The sequence below is a fragment of the Orcinus orca genome, chromosome 6, assembly GCF_937001465.1.
Source record: "Orcinus orca chromosome 6, mOrcOrc1.1, whole genome shotgun sequence".
Taxonomy (NCBI): Eukaryota; Metazoa; Chordata; class Mammalia; order Artiodactyla; family Delphinidae; genus Orcinus; species Orcinus orca.
The window spans coordinates 53,401,526-53,416,111 of record NC_064564.1 but is presented as its reverse complement, the minus strand read 5'-3'; the positions used below and the strand labels follow the sequence as shown (position 1 = coordinate 53,416,111).

At 40.8% G+C, this 14,586-nt stretch overlaps 1 protein-coding gene across 3 annotated transcripts in view; it reads left to right on the top strand.

Annotated features, from left to right (window-relative positions):
- The window catches only part of ADAMTSL1 (ADAMTS like 1), a 1,025,773-nt gene that overhangs the window by 543,431 nt on the left and 467,756 nt on the right, over nucleotides 1-14,586 (top strand). The window contains exon 1 of one of the 3 annotated variants that reach the window (XM_004276108.3): nucleotides 12,374-12,579. The exons of the other annotated variants lie outside the window; for them this stretch is intronic. Coding sequence (XP_004276156.3) covers nucleotides 12,517-12,579 — 63 coding nt within the window. The 5' untranslated portion in view covers nucleotides 12,374-12,516. Of the gene's footprint in view, nucleotides 1-12,373; nucleotides 12,580-14,586 lie in introns of those variants that run through there. 3 annotated transcript variants of the gene reach the window in all.

The window sequence follows — 14,586 nt, the reverse complement described above, 5'->3', positions numbered from 1 at the left end:
TGAGATAGCAGGCAGGGAAGGGAGTAGACACAAGGAAATAACATTCAACTTCCTTGGCCCATTGATTAGCAGTTGGGAAATAAATGTAAAGATAAATAAAATAAAAGTAAATTTATAAATGCACACATATATAAAAAGTTTTTGTGTGTTTAAGTATACATAATATAGGTATAAATTAATACATGTGTATGTGTATAAAGTATTTAAAAAGTGCCTATTATCCATTACTCAGCTTAAGAAATTGAGTGGTACCAAAGTCTCTGAAGACTTTTGTTTAGAAATAAATTGATTCATTCAACAAGGACTTATTGAACCCTTACTTATGTGCTCAACCCTGTACTAGATACTAGGATGTGGTGGTTAACAAGACTGGCATGGTTCCTGCCCTTATGAAGCTTACAATCTAATGAGGGAGAGAGAGACGTTAAAATTGTAATCACACAAATAAATTTAAATACAAATGAATAATAACTGTGAACTGTGATAGGTCCTGTGCCAGCAGCATTGAAAACAAACAACAGGAAAAGACAATTTAGACTGACAGATCTAATAAGGCCTCTCTGAGGAACTTTTAAGATGAAAGTGAGGAACCCTTGGAGTTGAATCAGTAGAAGAATGAGAGGGAGAACGTTCAAGAGACAACAGGAAGAGTGCAAAGGCCCTGGGAGTGCACAGGCCCTGGGAGTCCAGCCTCGTTTACATTTAAAACTGAGAGAACCAAATCTAATCTACATATGTGAAAACTTAGTCCAGAGAAATACTTCCCTAATATTTGCTTTCCTTTGGAGTGAGGGTGGCATTTTTGATGTAGCTTTGGTAAAGCTTGTGCTCGCTTTATTTTCTTAACTTATAGGAAATTTAGTCATCAGGCAGGGTTCAACATATCCGTGGTCACACTGACTCCCAGTTATAAGGATTAGGAGTTCATATCAGGGCTTTCATTGGGATTGCTTTTACACAGGTAAATTAATATTTCTTTCATATTCTTTTTTCTCTTCCTTAAAAATTTTTGTTGTAGTAAATATGCATCACCTAAAATTCACCATTTTAGCCATTTTTTAAGAACACAGCCCTGTGGCATTAAGTACATCCAAATTATTGTGTGACCATCACCACCATCCATTCCAGAATTTTTCTAACCTTCCCCAACTGAAACTCTATACCCATTAAACATTAATTTTCCACTTCCTCCCTACCGCCAGCTCCCAGCAACCACCATTCTACTTGTCTCTGTGAATTTGACCGCTCTAGGTACCTCATGTAAGTGGAATCAGTCATGTCTTCAAGGTTCATCCAATATCCCATTGTATGTAAATTCTATGTATATATGTAAATGTGGTGAAAAGCACATTTCGGTTATCCATTCATCTGCCAACAGACGCTTGGGCGGCTTCTACATTTTACCTGTTGTGAATAACACTGCTGTGAACGTGGGTATATATATATCTGTTTGAGTCTCTGTTTTCATTTGTTTTGGGTATATATCCAGAAGTAGAATTGCTGGATCATATGGTAATTCTACGTTTAATTTTTTGAGGAATCAAACTTGTGCTTTTTTAATTCATATATTCAGCAAATGTTTATTGGACTCCTACTGTGTGCCAGATAGCTGTGCCAAAGGTTGGGAATGAACAAACATGACACAGACATTGCTTTCAAGGCTTACAGTCTAGCTTGAGTAGTTTGTTGCTGTTGTTCTTTCTTTTAATTGTAGTGATGATTTGGAATTGATTCATTAAGTTTCTCCTAGCCTTCTTGAGACCAGTAATATATTTGTACAGTGTATGGCAAGAGTGCCCTCATGACCCCAAGCTTCACTAACTTGAGGCTCTGAGCAACTGAGTCAACTAGAACCAGATGGAAATAGTACATTGTCCAGTAAATCAGGTGACTTGGGACATGGCCAACCTCTCCCCCATATGCATTGTCTGTAATAGTAGAAAATCATTTCAGCTAAGTCTAAAATTTGATTAATAGAACCTCTACAAATGAAATTGTAGTATATTGTTCTATGAATTCTACTAAGATATTAAATTTGATTTGGGGGAAACTAATTTTTCCATTTGAATGGCATTATACCAATGGAAGTAACATATAAGAAAGAATAATACAGTTCGAATAAGTTTTCTTAAATAACTATAAAGTTCCTCCAAATAACTAAAGATAGCAAAATGTAAACCTTAGCAAGGGTAGAATAGGCTTGGAAAGCTTAATAAATCATCATGGTAACAAAAATGAGTTTAGTCCCCATAAGGATAAGGAAAAACAGTGTTTTCATCATCACAAAATCATTCTCGTATTCCACCATCTCCTTCAGAGCGGTGCATAGCCAGCTCCCAAACACATTGAAAAGTTGTTTAGAATAAAATTGCAGTGTAAAACAAAACAAAACAAAACCCAAGCCACTTACATGAGATTTTTTTTAAATGTGAAAATCAAGGAAAAAAGATAAAACCATAGGCTGAGGAAAGATTTAGCCCCTAAGGCCAAATTTTTATTCTGAGCTTCCTAGTAGCTAAAGCAAAAATGGAAACTCAGAGAGTTACATTACTCTCATTAACAAAAAGATAAAACCTACCAGCCTGTCAAAGACATGCTTTTTGTACTTGACCAATATGTGCTGCGAATTTGCCATGGGAATTCTTATATAATTGATCTATATAGGCAAAACTGTCCTAGATAATTTTACAAGATCTCAAGAGTATTTCACATATACACACTTCTATGTTAGCCATTAGTCAAATCCAGGGGCATAATGTTTATTCAGAGAACTGTTAAGGCAGTTCTGAAAGAGACCAGTATGAAATGGGCCAGGCTTGTAGCTTTCTGACGGTCTAAGCTGACAGAGGACTATACTGTATAGCTTGGCCTTGTTTGATAGTTTTGCAAAGTCCTGCCCTCCATAAGTTATGTTAAAACGTACCTGTTGTATTAAACACATTCTCTCATAGAAGTCTGGAGGTAGGCAATCCAGGAGCACTGTGATATTCCAGAGTGTCGGGCTGTCAGGACCCTGTCTCTGGGGCATCACATCCACTTAAGGTTATCTCAGTCCAAGATGGCTGCTCCAGCCTTCTCATCATCATTCCAGCCACAAAAAGGAGGAAAGAGTGAAGGAGGAAATGCTCTTTGCTTTAAGGACATTACTTGGAATTGTACCCAAGACCTCCATTTCCATCTCCTTAATGAGAATGTTGTCACATACTCACACATGGCTGCAAGAGAGGCTCAGAAATGTCTCTTTTCTGGGTGGTACTGTGTATTCATTACCAAAGCAGAAAAAGAATGACAGATATTATTTAATATTTCTGCCACAAATAGCTTATTTAAAATATTCTTTCCTTTAAAATAGAGGCTAGAGTTTAAAAACCAAGATGATGAGAGTGGAAGTAAATGTATATGATTACAGTAAACATTCTGCTTCAAAGCCATTCTATTTACAATACTACTGACAAGAGCGTTTCTTTTTTTTTTAATTTATATTTTATTTATTTATTTATTTTTGCCTGTGTTGGGTCTTTTTTTTTTTTTTTTAACATCTTTATTGGAGTATAATTGCTTTACAGTGGTGTGTTAGTTTCTGCTTTATAACAAAGTGAATCAGTTATACATATACATATGTTCCCATATCTCTTCCCTCTTGTGTCTCCCTCCCTCCCACCCCCAGGTGGTCACAAACCACCTAGCTGATCTCCCTGTGCTATGCGACTACTTCCCACTAGCTATCTATTTTATGTTTGGTAGTGTATATATGTCCATGCCACTCTCTCACTTTGTCACAGCTTACCCTTCCCCCTCCCCATATCCTCAAGTCCATGCTCTAGTAGGTCTGTGTCTTTATTCCTGTCCTACCCCTAGGCTCTTCATGACATTTGTTTTTCTTAGATTCCATATATATATGTGTTAGCATACGGTATTTGTTTTTCTCTTTCTGACTTACTTCACTCTGTATGACAGACTCTAGGTCCATCCACCTCACTACAAATATCTCAATTTCATTTCTTTTTAAGACTGAGTAATATTCCATTGTATATAAGTGCCACATCTTCTTTATCCATTCGTTGCTGTGCACGGGCTTTCTCTAGTTGCGGCGAGCAGGGGCTACTCTTTGTTGTGGTGTGCGGGCTTCCCATTGCGGTGGCTTCTCTTGTTGCAGAGCACAGACTCTAGGTACTCGGGCTTCAGTAGTTGTGGCTTGCGGGCTCTAGACCGCAGGCTCAGTAGTTGTGGCGCACGGGCTTAGTTGCTCCGCGGCATGTGGGATCTTCCCGGACCAGGGCTCGAACCCATGTCCCCTGCATTGGCAGGCAGATTCTTAACTGCTGCACCACCAGGGAAGTCCCCGGCAAGAGTGTTTCTATCCCAGTCCAACTGATAGAAAGTGAGGGGGCCACAGAAGGAGAGCTGGGGCGGGGGGCAAAGGAAAGACATGTAACCAAACACCAAAACCCAAAACTAGGACTGTGTGACCATTTTGATTAGAATGTACCTCTCTAGAGCAGACCATGACAAAACCTGCATAGTCGTGTGCCTTGGACCTTGCTGCCTCTTTATTTTGTACATCCTAGATGTGCCCCCACTGGCATTACTCCTCAGAGTATTGTCAAGTGATATGTAGCAAATTTCCCTCCTCCGCTCTCTGGCCTTAAATGCAAACATACCTCCAGGCTAGGACTTGTGTGCCTTCCAGCTGCTCCCAAAGGCTTCTGTGATTGGCTTCCACTCTACAATCATGTCTAAGGAGGGGGGGTTTTCCCCTTTAGCCTTGGAACCCTATACTTTCCATAACTACTAGTTTCTGTGCTGGGAAACCAATATTGGATTTTAACTTCTAGGAAATGCACATGTGAAAAAGATAAATCTCTGAATTCTTTTACCTGCTTCTGCCAATCACACCTCTGATTTTCCCCTCAGGACGCCTGCATTTTAGTCATGTTTTTGTTGTTGTTGGCTTGTATTCAATTCTCTACGTTGTTATCCTTTTTTTTCTCCTTTGGCTATGCTTACCAAGTTCCATATTCCTCATGAAAGTCTTCCAAAGAAAGGCCTACCACATTTTCAAGTAGGAAAGAGAAAACATCCAGTTTTACCCACAAACCTCATGTCCTTTTCAGAAACTGAAAAAATAAACTGTATTATAAATTATTTTCAGTTAGAGGCTCTTTTTTTGTATTTCACTATATGATAGTTTTAGATATTTCTTTGACAGTATTTATCATTGTGATAGGAGATAATCTTTGTAACTTAACAGAGAAACTATGCATCTAGCTGGTGTCAGCAAGCTATATAATGGGAATAAAATTGAAGGCTGCACAATGATCTATTTTATTTTAGAGGAAGAGTTCTATGATTTTCCATAGTTTAATTGCTGTTTTGAAATTCAAGTTTTATTTCAAATGTCATCTACATTTTCCCTTAGATTTTAGAGACTATATTTTCTTTTCTTTTGTAATTCTGCTTGCTTTTCTTCCTCTTGTTTTTCTTTTTTCCTGCTACCGTATCTGTAGACATAGCATATGTTATAATGCCTGTATTAATTTAACAAATATTTATCTAATGCCCATTATGTACAAGGCTTTGTGGAGGAGCTGACATTGTCTACACCTTAAAGAATAAAAAGGATTTTTAGAGAAGCAGAGGTGGCAGGAAGGATCTTCCAGGCAGAAGGGACAGGATGAACAAATATACAGAAGTGGGAGGATTTGGAGTATTGGAGTAAATCAGGTATTTCAATTGGTCTGGAGCATGACTTTCTATTATCCTGGGACAGGAAGCAGGTCAGGGAGGTCCTTGAATGCCAGGCTGAGGAATTTGGCTTTTGCATTTTAATCCTGCTGTCTCTATATTGCCTATAAATCTGTTCACACCCCTTCACCTCTTGTCTGGCTCTGGGATAATTATTTTATCTGTAGAGGATGATGTCATGGAAATAGTACTGAACTAAGAATCAAGGGCCTTGGATTTATATATTACACTTGGGTTTAATATGTGACTATTAAAACCATAATTCAAACCTTGAAGATTAAACTGATGTCTCTCTATGTCAAGAAGGCGATGAAAGACAGTTTGTTGCCAGAATTCTCTATTTATCATGCCTTGCACACAGTAGGTGCTTAATAAGTGTTTTGTTGACTCTAATTCAATAACAAGTCTGTGAGATCCATGATGTAACCCCAGCAATGTAGAGAAAGGAAGAACAAGAACCACCAGTTTGAAGATGATGAATAATTCCATCCTCCCAATGCAGTTCAGTGCTCTGTTAATCCGTTTGCTTGCTTGTTTGTTTATTTGTTTTTTCCAGGGAGGAGGGTATCCTAGAATTAGAATCTAAATTATGATAATGATTTTATCCCAGAATTTTATTAGAATTTTCAAGCACACAGAATAGTTGAAAGACATGTACAATGGATACTCATATAGCCACCACCTAACTTGGTAAAGATTTATCGATTTCTTATTTAGTACCAAGCTCTGAGCCAGACTCTGCAAACCCCTCGCTCCACTGCCCACAACAGCCCTGCAGTCCTGAACAGTAGTCTCATCATTTAACAGCTTAAAACAGAAACCAAACAAACAAAAAAGTGGGTTCAGGGACTTTCAACAATTTATGTCCTTAGAGCCCTGCTGGTAGTAACTAGAACAGCTGGGACCGTCTGGCTCCAAATTCTGGGTTCTTTCCCCTCCACAAAGCAGCCACTAGAGTTCTTCTCTGCTGCTGGCCAGGGTCACAGATTCTAACCAAGTCCCTACAGTGTGAGAAGCCCTGAATTAACCTTGAAGACAATAGGAAGAGATGTAAGCAGAGGCTCCTAGCGCTTCAGGAAGCGAGAGGTGAGTCAAATCAAATTTTAAATTTCGTCGCGCGCCTTCCATATGTAACATGCAGTGCTAGACACTTTGTAGGGGGAGATCACTGAGTATGGGATCTGAGACAATGGGACAAAGAATTTAAAAAACGTATCTTTACCCTATAAGCAGCCTGAAATAGCGGGTCAGTGTGAGTCAAGCATGGGTCTCCTGTGTCCCTGCTTTCTCTCTGTTTACTGTTCTCTTCACTTGCACAGCCTTTCCCTTTTTCTTTGCATCCCTAAAAGTCTCCTTAGATCTCAAGGTCTTTTTCAATTTCTATTTTTTCCATTTGGATTCTTATTCCTCACTGAGTCCTCAGACCAGCAATGACCTCTCCCTTCTCTGAACTCCTGTGGCCCTTTGCTCTACAAAGAGGCAGTGCTGTCTAGTGGTTATGAACACAGATGACCTGGGTTCAGATCTTGGGCCTTCCCCTCTCTGGGTATGTGATCTTGACAAGTAATTTAATTCTCCATGCCTCAGTTTTCTCCTCGGTTAAAGAATCGGTCTAGGTTTCTGTAAAGACAACAGAATTTACTCTTGCTAATTTAAGCAGGAAATGTTATAAGGTATTAGTTAACTTACAGAAAATTGGAATCGTCAGTGAAAAAGACTAGTTTGAGCTTTCTGAAGATTCTCGTGCTACAGTGCAGTTGAAGTTTACCAAGGGAGCTGCTGCCTCTTCCATAGCCAGGAAGTCACCTGCTCGGTGGAAATGCAAGGGCTGCATAGCCACACACCCCCTTCTCTGATCCAGCTAAAAAACTGCATGTCCCAGGCCTGCCTCTTGACACCCACAAAAGTAATGACTGATTAGCGTGGTTGCAGGCAAGCCACATTGCTCTGTAGCCATTTTTACAAATACAGAGAGCAAAGCATGGTCTCTGCCTCACTTCCACCTTCCAAATCTTAATGGGAATGCTTCCGAGTGGCCAAATCTAAATTGCATCCATATACTCTGGTTTCTCCTCAAATTGTATAGATGTTTTGCCCTTTTAAAAAAAAACTGCATCCGGTATGCTAACTGCAAGGGAGTCTGGGGAATGTAGTTTCTAGGTTTCAGGCCTCTGCGTTTCAAGAAGGCACTGGGTGATGAATGTTGACAGCTAATCTACCTGAAATAACATCCGTATGAGGATAATGCGTACCTATTCATAGGGTTTTTGTGAGGATTACATGAAATAATAAATAGAAAGTACTTAGAACAGTGCCTGGCATGTGGGAGACTCTCAATACATGTAGCTGTTTTCGTCAACTTCTCAGAGAGTTGTCCAGAGGAAAGTCAAACAACCTTAGATAGAGCTCCAATTTCCCACCTGCTAATAAGTAACTATGATGAACCCACTTATCAAGAAGGGCGCCAGTTTCCCCATCTATAAATTGAGGATAGTAATCACTCTCTACCTGATAGAGTTTCTGTTCATATCACGTTAGGTCACGTGTGAAAGATGATTTGAAAATGGTAACGAATGCTCCAGTTGCTTGGGTGTTAAATGGCTATTAGGTGAATCGTACAGACCCCTGCTCAAATTCCAGCTCTGCCCCTGAGACTAGCAGTTGGCTTCCAGTAGCTTGATCTCATTCATCCTCACTCTGTTTCTTCTCTCTTTAATTTTCAGAATTAGCCAGGGGAATCAAACAACTTCCACACATGCCCGTGAGGATAGTAAGACTTGGGTGCTGCCGTAGCCACCTCCTTCAAGAGGGGAGATGAGCCCCTACCCAGCTCGCCATCACTTCCCACCCCTGAGTTCTTTCCAGAAGACCCTCTGCCCTGTCTTGACCACAGTCACTGCAACTAGAGGGCCAAGCGAGAAGGCCCAGCCTCAGGAAGAGACAGGTGGCTCCGGAGTGAACACTGTAAGGCACTCTCCCCGGGGAGAGAAATTCCGAGAGTTGAGCTCACTCTTTCCTGCCATAAAGCACACTGAATGTTAACAGCTTGCTCCTGTCCAAGCTGGTGTTTTTTAAATTAAGTATTGTTAAATCCATACCATTTGGAATGATGCTTCAGACAGCTCTGATACTCCCTCTCTTGCTTCTGCTTCCATTTCACCTAATATATTGTGCAGGGGGCCCGTCACCAGTATTACAGCAGCTGGGGCCGCCACCACTGCTGCTGCGGCGGCAGCTGCCGGCGCTCAGACGCTGGCAGACGGCTCTCATTTAGATACCTGGAGAGGAAAAAAGGAACGTGGCCAACGCCCTGCTCGGATGCCCTAAGAGGCCCTTCCCAGGCTGCGGCTCGTAAGGATCTCGATTACCTAGGCTTTTATGTTAGTTTTCCTTGGCACTGAAAACGGTTTTAGAAACGACAAAGGTGGGAGACAAAGGAGTTGTAGACTAAAATAAGATACTTTCCATTGTCAGGTAACATATACCCACCATAAAACCTGGGTAGCCTGCCTTCTGTTCTTTTGCCTTTACTGTAAACGTCCCCCTCCAACCAGTAGGGCACCACTGTCCACATCTGCATACACACACACGTATACACATACACACCTACACATACATACATATATACATATATATTTACATATATGTATATGAGATGAAAGTGATTTAGAGTCAGAAGACCCTGTTCAAAGGCCATTTCTAACCAGTGAGGCCCAAGGTGAGTCACTTAACTTTTCTGAGCCTCAGTTTCCAAATATAGAAAATTGGGTGAGTACTTAGCCAACTTCGCAAGTAGTCAAAAAAGCCGAATGAGGGCTTCCCTGGTGGCGCAGTGGTTGAGAGTCCGCCTGCCGATGCAGGGGACACGGGTTCGTGCCCTGGTCCGGGAAGATCCCACATGCCGCGGAGCGGCTGGGCCCGTGAGCCATGGCCGCTGAGCCTGCGCGTCTGGAGCCTGTGCTCCGCAACGGGAGAGGCCACAACAATGAGAGGCCCGCGTACCGCAACAAAAAAAAAAAAAAAAAAAAAAAGTCAAATGAGATTGTGGGTATAAAATCATTTTGTAAACTTTAAGGAGAGTGCATAAACTTTGGAAATTTATCAGAATTAACTCATCCCCCAAACTCACCCCAATCACCATAACGCAACTTGATTTCGTTCTTTTTCTGAAATTACAGTCAGCAGGGAATTTGCACTGCAGGGTGTAGTGCTTGACTGTACAGTTGCTTTTCCTCATTTCTCTGGAAGGGAAACGCTACTCACAAAGGGGCCAGAAGCTTGACACATTGTGGCGGGCATCCTCTGAGCATTCAACGTATGGCTGAGGGCTTGAATTAAAAATATGCTATTCAGTGACTTCATTAAGGTGACTATCTTGCTGGATATTGACATGTTCATCAAACCTCCAAGGCAGAAACCTCTGACTCAAAATATCTAGCCAGTGCTTATTTCCAAAGCAGGAAGGAATCTAGACTAGCATAGAAGTGGCTACCGATTATTCTCTGACCATGGTAACTTGTTATCTATTCTGCTACAAATGGCACTGTATCATAATCATTCTTGCTACCCTTCCTTCTCCCACCACCTGTTCTTCCCTTCGGATCCTCCTGATGAATGATGTTTATGTGTGAAGAGGGAGGAAGTGGTATTAGATAAAATATTCCATGTTTTAGAACGAGTTGAAACTCTTTAGCCACTGACACTGACAGAAGAAGAAAACCCGTGGCAGAAAGTTCCAGTGTGTAAAAGAGAGATATATAACACAGCTTATGTGTGAAAGTTTATTTGAATCAAGCCATTTTTAATAGGATGAGGATTTCAGATAATGCCAGTCAAGCATTTTTACATCTCCTCCTGAATAGTCTTTAGCTTGTGAGCATTAGCTAGTTTTTGAGAGATTTGTAAAACTAATCTTTCTGAATGGGAAAAGCATACTTCAAGAGTAGGACCTCTTTGTTGTGGATTTGTACTATCCATCATTCTAGGTGGGGGAAAAGGTGGGTCCTTATATGCCCTGACTTTCCTAATAGGTTGAAAATGGGATTTTTAAAGCTCTTCTGTCTTTCATTGATATTCCATATGAAGTCTGTAACCTGAAGTTGAACAACCTGCTTTTCTCCACCTTTTTGAAAAGCAGCACTGCAGGTATGTATAGAAGCAGAGCTGCCTGTATTCACATGCCTGTAATGGCTTGATCAGGTTTTCCATATTTGAGCGTTTCATGCCTCTTGTCAGTATTTTTTTTTTTAACCAATGAAAGGAAAGAACCTTAATTCTAAATGTCTTCTACCTTCACCCTGTATATTTCTGGGCTATCAGGAGATCTACAAAGGAAGAATTTCCTGGTGACACTCCTATGGAAATGTAAGGCCAAGTTTGCTATTTCATTCTTTCAAAAATTCAATGATTTCCTTAACAGATAAGGTGAAAGCCATCCTTGTTTGACACTTGACGCTTTTCTAAAGCTATAATTAAATCCCCCTCTATTAGAATTCAATCTTGCTTGCTGGTGGTTTAACCAGGCTCAGAAGCTTCCTGACCTTCTCTTTGCTGTTGCTGGCCTGGCCCCGTCATCATTTCACTGATCATCAGTACTTCCTCCAGGGCTGGACTGGATGGGGACGGTCATCTCATCCAACCTCTTGCAACAGTAGAAGGAAAAGGAGGTAAAACTCCCTGCAGCCTTTTCTGCTATATTATAGCAGCTCTGATAAAGGACGTGGATAAGGAGAAGGCTGAAACTGTTGGTTAGAAGGTTTAGGGATTAACTGAGGATTTAATTCACCCTTTCTTTCCCTCCTCCTGCTAAAGCCGATAGTTGAGAGTTGGCACTGTGTCAAGACCAGGCTGTTCCTTAACCCCAAATTTCAGCCCCACACATCTCAAGAGTCTTTGCTAAGGGCTTCTTTTTAAACAGGGGATCTAAATTTCTAATTGTGCCTTGAGCTTTCGTAAACCTGGGCTATTTTAAATTGTCACTTTACAAAGAAGTAACCTGCTTTTTTTCTTCTCCTTCAGATCAAGTCATTACTACACAAAGTAACTTATGCCTCTATTTAGGCTTAGTGAGGAACTTTCAAAATTTTATACAGTCTCCCTTTTCTAAGTCAAGGGGGAAAATAAAGAGGAACTTTATGGAAGAGGCATAGAGCAGTTGTACAGAACACGTTTAAAGGGCACATTAAGTCAGTTTTTGTCTCTGGTTCTTTCCCTTTATGGCATATGTTATATATTGACAGGGATTAAGTTTCTCTCCTGAAAGGAACAATACAGAGTCGCAGGGAGCTACTGTACTTTACAAAGCAACAGGCACCAGCACAAGCAAATGGCACAAATAGAAATGTATCTCACAGAGAACTAACCAGGTTAGTTAACAGCACAGGGCTCTGCTTCATCTTTTGCAATTCTGCATCGCTTGCATTTCTCTTCTGGTTCTGCTGCGCGCTCCTCCGCTCTTGTTTCTTTTTCGTCCTTTCCTCCCTTTCTCGCTCGCACTGTTACACTTTCTCTGTCCCCCTGGCTTTGTTATTCAGCATGTCTGATTAGCAGGAGCCTGATTGGCTGGCTGCCGGCTCCGAGAGAGATTCCATTCAGCTTACCCCCCACCCATCCACCCACCCACCCACCCCTCAGTCAGGAAATGTGAGCGGGGCTGATGGAAGCGGATAGGCAGGACTGGAGTGTTAGCACCAGTACTGGATGTGACAGCAGGCAGAGGAGCACTTAGCAGCTTATTCAGTGTCCGATTCGGATTCCGGCAAGGATCCAAGCATGGAATGCTGCCGTCGGGCAACTCCTGGCACACCGCTCCTCTTTCTGGCTTTCCTGCTCCTGGTAAATGCCTTTTCATTTCAATACATCGCTATGGCCATTTAGTCTGGGTGCTGTTGTGGTGGTGTGTACGTGTGTGTATGTGAGTGTGTGTGCCTGTGTATATCTTTCTCTTCAAACGCCAGGTAAAATAATTTACATGATTTAAAGAAAAAAAAAAGCTTCTTGCAGAATTTTAACCCCAACTTCCCAAGCAAAATAAAGTCTGCAAGACTTTGTGGGATTCGTTAGAGGTAACTAGGAATACTGAGACATACTGAGACATGAACTTTGGGACATACTGCATGGAGTTTGTGAGCTGAGGGCTGTATAAATGGTGGTGGGCATGCTTGGAATTTAGGTAACAGATGTCCTGAAATCAAACTCACTCACTGAAGTGTTCCTGGAATATTTTTGAAGGATGGGCTGTGAGGGGCTTTCCCCCACTACCTTTTATGGGTCCTCCTTCCTCTGCGCACATGCGCTAGGGAAACAGGTAAAAGAGGGAATGAAAGCCTCTCTGTGGCCAACCCAGATTATAGCTCATAATTACGGCAAGTCATCTGCGGATACAAGTTAATGCTAGTATTTATGAATTGAGGATTATGGTCTTTGATGTCAGATCTGCTTTTGAAGAAGAAGAAAGTGCTGACTTTTTGTGCAGCTTCTTTCCACAGTCACAGTGATAAGATGCTCTGCTCTGGAACGTCAGCACACACTGCATTTTTGACTCGAAGTAAATGTTCCGTTGTGACTCATACTTGGTTTTATGGGCAGAAAATGAAACTTTACTGTCCAAAAAAAATCTACACTCAAAATATTAATAGCAATGCACATTTTTTTAAAACCAGAGTGTTCTGGGCAGGCAGCTTCGTAAACCTCATCTGAAGGTTTGATTCCAAAATTTGCACACACTGAGTCCAAACAAACGTGCTTGTAGCTCTCCCTGTCGCATGTATGGAGAGCCAGCCCTTCCTCAGAAGGTAACCAGGCAAGAAGGGAAAAAGGGAAAAATGCAACGCATGTATAGGTTGCATTGATTCATCGAAGATGAAGGGATGTTTGTTCTGATTAGACTCTGACAAATTTGATCTGCACTATAATTTTGAAGAAGGGGAGCAAGCTATTTAAGCACAGATTTTAAAAGTCCAGGAAGGCTCATCATCAGAGAGTGATTAAATATGTTAACAATTCCACTTCTGATTTGCATCATTGTAGCCAAGAAGTCGTAATGCTGCATTGCAAAAGCTGTAAATAGAGAAGTATATTTTCAAGTTCTCATAGAAATTTAAATGCAAACTGAACTTTAAGTATGAATGGACTGTACGTTTTTAGCTGTTCTGAGGAGTATAAAAAGCAGAATGTTTAGGTGTGCTTTATGACGAGTGGGGCAAGCAATTTATGAAAGGTGTCTCATTTTTTCCATATGGGACGTGTTTCTTATATACATGCCATTGGTTTGCCTCATCTTTCCCTCTTTGTATTTTTTTAAAAGCAGGGGTTATTTTCGCATTTAATTACGTCATGAAGCAAATTACCGGTACACAGTACTTTTTTGGTATCTTCATAAAGAAGTATGATCTCATTATACTTTGGAAAAACTTTCCCATTCAGGAATAGATTGTTTTGCTACCCACTGGGTAAATTGCATTATATTTCTCTTTGATATCTTGAATATTCATATATGTGTTTGAATATATAATGACGCTTATATGGATAAGAAGGAGTGTTTGCTTATTTCAGATTTGAAACATAAAACATTTCATTTAAATTACAATAATTGTATTATGAGGATAAAAGGAAATAAGACCCAGGTTTGCTTTATACCTGTATTTAAATGAATTTGGATTCTGAGAGTTAGGCTAGAAAAGAAAGAACTGCCTGGTGAGCGCCAAGATACATCCCTGTGCAGAGTAATAACAGCTTTAGTAGTACCTGCCATGTACTGTGTGTCTGAATGTGCCAAACACGAGGCCAGTTGTTTGAAAAGCATTACAGTGAATCTTCACGATAACCTTGCAAATAAAGCAT